Source organism: Sinocyclocheilus anshuiensis, unplaced genomic scaffold (assembly GCF_001515605.1).
Source record: "Sinocyclocheilus anshuiensis isolate Anshui unplaced genomic scaffold, SAMN03320099.WGS_v1.1 scaffold881, whole genome shotgun sequence".
Taxonomy (NCBI): domain Eukaryota; kingdom Metazoa; phylum Chordata; class Actinopteri; order Cypriniformes; family Cyprinidae; genus Sinocyclocheilus; species Sinocyclocheilus anshuiensis.
Window position 1 is genome coordinate 1129004 of NW_015558695.1, and position 3986 is coordinate 1132989.

Here is a 3986-nt window from a genome sequence, read left to right on the forward strand (position 1 = left end):
TTAATGAGGAAAAAAAATTAACTTAAATGATTTTAGCAAATGGCTGCAATATAACAAAGAGTGAAAAATTGAAGGGGGTCTGAATACTTTCCGTACCCACAGTATATATACTAAATATTTCTTTGATAGCTGTTTAGAGATAATTATCCACACTGGATGAATTCAACTGAAATATACTGCCTGAAACCTTCATGAATGCTTCAAAGATACACCCACACAGAGACTTACGGTAGCATTCAGGGAAGCCTTCGTATCCCTCCGCACATGTGTCACAGTTCTCACCGGTGTAGTTGGGTTTACAGTAACAGCGTCCGGTCAGATCCTCACATGTGCCGTCAGTGAACTTAGACTCACACTGACACTCTGCAAAACACATGAGAGAATCAGAGAAAACCAAAACATGCTTCTTCAATATCTACAGATCATTTAAAGGTACGGTGGGCAGTAGTGTTGTCAAAAGACCCGGTACTTTGGTACCAAGTCGGTACTAAAAAAATGAAAACGACCTGATAAAGCAGTGTTTGTGAGCTCAGCGCTTATTTGATTACAGCCGTTACCGGGGAAACCTCTATCTCTCCCGCTCCAACAGCGCCTCCTGCTGGCAGAGAATTAATTTGCATATATATGCCGCCACAAATAGAGTGCAAGTCTGTGGGAAACACTGTAATATTATTTATGCAATTTGTAAGTGCAAATTATAATTAATTATACTCCGTGGATTTTCACTGGTATTGGTACCGAATACAGAAATTTTGGTACCATAACAACAGTAGTAGGCAGTTTAAGAGAGGCTAGCAATAGCAAGCAAGCTTTGAAAGCATAAGATCCCACTCTCCCTGCAAATCAATCTTCAAAGCCACGCCTCCTCCAAAACACATGAAAGCGCTCCGGCAGACCAGAGACTAACCAGCGACTGCGACACGATGAGAGATGGTGATGGTGGAGGACTGAACGCAGCGTTGTCAGATAATCTCATATCTCATTCACCAGTGAGAAAAAATTACAGTAAAAAGTGCATAATTTTACAATAATAAAGCATTTGAATTTTCGCTCGTTCTGCAATAGTGCAATGGACTGCGCGATCAAATACATATGTTGACAGGCAGGTAGGAAAGCCTATTGTAATCCTCGGGCCGAGGAATATGATTGGATGAACATTTTATGGTCCTACGCCTTCCACAGACGATATAAATACATATAAATACATTTAGACCACTTAGTGATTGCTTTCAGAATGTGAAGAGACTTTCAACCAGCATAACAAAAAATGTTTTTAAACCAAATCAACTACCCTGTCTTTAAATGCATATATACAGTTCAATTTTTATTTAAATGTATGCATGACCAGTGCTGCTTTTAACGAAAACGATTACAAATAATTTCCATTAATTGAAATAGGTGAAAAATGTAAAAAATCATTAGAAATGTTGTTTCGGCAACTAAAAGAGACAAAATTTTAAATTGAAGCAATAAAATGACTAAAATAAAAATAAATGAATGCTAAATAGATCACGGGAGACTCACCTGAACAGGCGAATGGGGACTCAAGAGAATGATCAGGTGATCTGTAATACCCAGGAATGCAGCGCTCACAGTTGATGCCTGTGGTGTGATGCTGTGAAAGAATAAAAATCACCAAAATCATAGAATGTATTTGCTAAAACATCAACAGCTGTTTCCAAACCTAGTGAGTGTGCAACTGACAACCAAAAATGTTGTATGCGCTTATTTTGCCCATAAATGCTGTCTAGGTAGGTCTTGAGCCACAGCCAATGCATCCGCACCACTTTCGTGTTATTAGTGTGTTTGTACACCTGAGCCCACCTGGCATTCGACGCACACTCCTCCGCCGCTGTATTCTCCCTGCATGTTGAGACTGGCTCTCCTCTGATCGATCTCTGGATCATAGTAGCACTCTGATGAGTGTCTGTGGCAGTTACATGCTGCAAACACACACACAACACGCTGAGATTAATTAACTCATCTGTCAATGCAGATAGAATAAATATACAAGCAGGACAGATATAAACAGGGCAGGACATGCACAAAACACATCAGTGTCCACCTGAAGAGTTCAGACTGTCCCCAGGGGAATGAATGACAGCAGAGAAGGGCAAAAGAAAGAGAAAAGAGAACAGTAATTAGCTAGGAGTGAAGTTAGCATGGGGAAAACAAGAGAAAACTGTGCGGGAATCTTTAGATTGCAGCTGAAAATACAAGTTAAAACATTTATAAATAACATAATAATTGTGTGTACACTTACAAAAATTTACCATGGTGACCAAAATATTAGTTACTACTAAGTACTACAATAGAATTAGTCATTTTGGTATTAGATGTAGCAGATTATAATCAAAATCTAGTTATGATTTCACAATACTAACAAAAATTGCCGATTTGTATAGATGCGTGTGTTTGTATGATGTGTGATTATACAATCGCAGAGAAACCTGAACGGGCAATGTGCGACTACAGACCTTATTGAGATCAAAATTTGACAATAAAATGTGATTACAAAGTATTTTTGTCAGGTTCTCTAGCTGGAGTGCCTGTGAGCTTAGCTAGAGGGCACTCCATCCCAGACTTCTACCACTCCATCAAAGACTTCATTTCCCACAATCCTTTGCCCGGACTTATCAGCACCGCTGTTTGCACCTGTGTCTCATTTACCCTGTCTGCTCACCCTATATAAGTCTGGTTCAGGTTGTCATTCTTTGCGAAAGTCTTGTGTGTGTCATTGCAGCAATAATATATGTGTGTGTACTGTGTATATATATATATATATATATATATATATAAATACACACACATGCATGTATATATTTGTATGTGTATGTATTTATATATACATAATAAATATACACAATACACACACATATATTACATAAAAAAAAACTTATTTTGGATGCGATTAATCACGATAAATCTTTTGACAGCACTAATTTATTTATTTAAATATTTATTTTAAATAATTGGTAATCATTCTAAAATAAAGCTAATTTAATTTTTGCTTTTAGCCCAGTAGTTTCAGTATTTATGGGTGCAATTAAGAATTATTAAAAATCTATCTATCTATCTATCTATCTATCTATCTATCTATCTATCATTTTTGTGCTATGGTTATTTATTTTAAAGTCCATCAGGAATTTCCATAGACTTTCCATACACTTGAATTAGCTGTGATTAGCAAAAACTATTAGGACAAATTCACTATTAAAGCATGAATACCAGCAGGCTCTGATTATGTGTTTTTCCTGTCACACAGTGGAGTCTTTGACAGGACATGCGGTGTGGAATGGCTGTGTTTTGTTAGGGTCCAGTCCACTGACAGCAGGGTGAGGACATGGTGACCCGGCGTGAGATGAAACAGTTCTGTCAGATGAGACAGTCTCTCTGGCTTCACTCAAGCCAGCTCTGCTCACAGATGTGCCATAAACCTCACTGAGGTCTCTCTCCACACAAAGGAGTGGTTTTATATTTGGGAACTCTAGATTAGATTAGGTAAGAAACGGCGGATATACAACAATATACTCAGAGGAAACGTTTTCCAGACTGAAATGGCTCCCAATACACAGATAGACACCCAGAGAGTGAGTCTGAGATCCTCTTAAAAGCATTGTGGGACTATTTTTACAGTGTGTGAGAGAAGCCAGACTGGATTAGTGTCTGTATGAGCTCACAGCAGGCTGGAGCTGTTCACACAGGCTGCCAGCCTCTCTTATTCACACTGACTCTGATGTCTTACTAAAGACTACGCTGATCCTAAACGGAAACTATAAACATCCTCATACAAGAGGATATAAATCAAAACATCTTCGCACAACAAAACCAATCCGAGGTCTGAAGGGCTAATATGTATTTACATTTCTAAAGGTATCAGGTAGCCACTTTTACTTAGAGGACTAGGAGTGCTCCTTAAAAAATATCATAAATACAATAAATGATCAATTTAATAAATTAAATTAATTTTAAAAACTAACTAAATT

At 37.8% G+C, this 3986-nt stretch overlaps 1 protein-coding gene across 1 annotated transcript in view; it reads right to left on the reverse strand.

Annotated features, from left to right (window-relative positions):
- LOC107681381 (laminin subunit alpha-5-like) overlaps positions 1-3986 on the reverse strand; it is an 81772-nt gene that overhangs the window by 39809 nt on the left and 37977 nt on the right. The window contains exons 8-10 of the mRNA XM_016477662.1: positions 1825-1943; positions 1525-1615; positions 229-363 (exon numbers count right to left, since the gene is read on the reverse strand). Of these exons, the coding sequence (XP_016333148.1) occupies positions 229-363; positions 1525-1615; positions 1825-1943 (345 nt within the window). The remainder of the gene's footprint in view (positions 1-228; positions 364-1524; positions 1616-1824; positions 1944-3986) is intronic.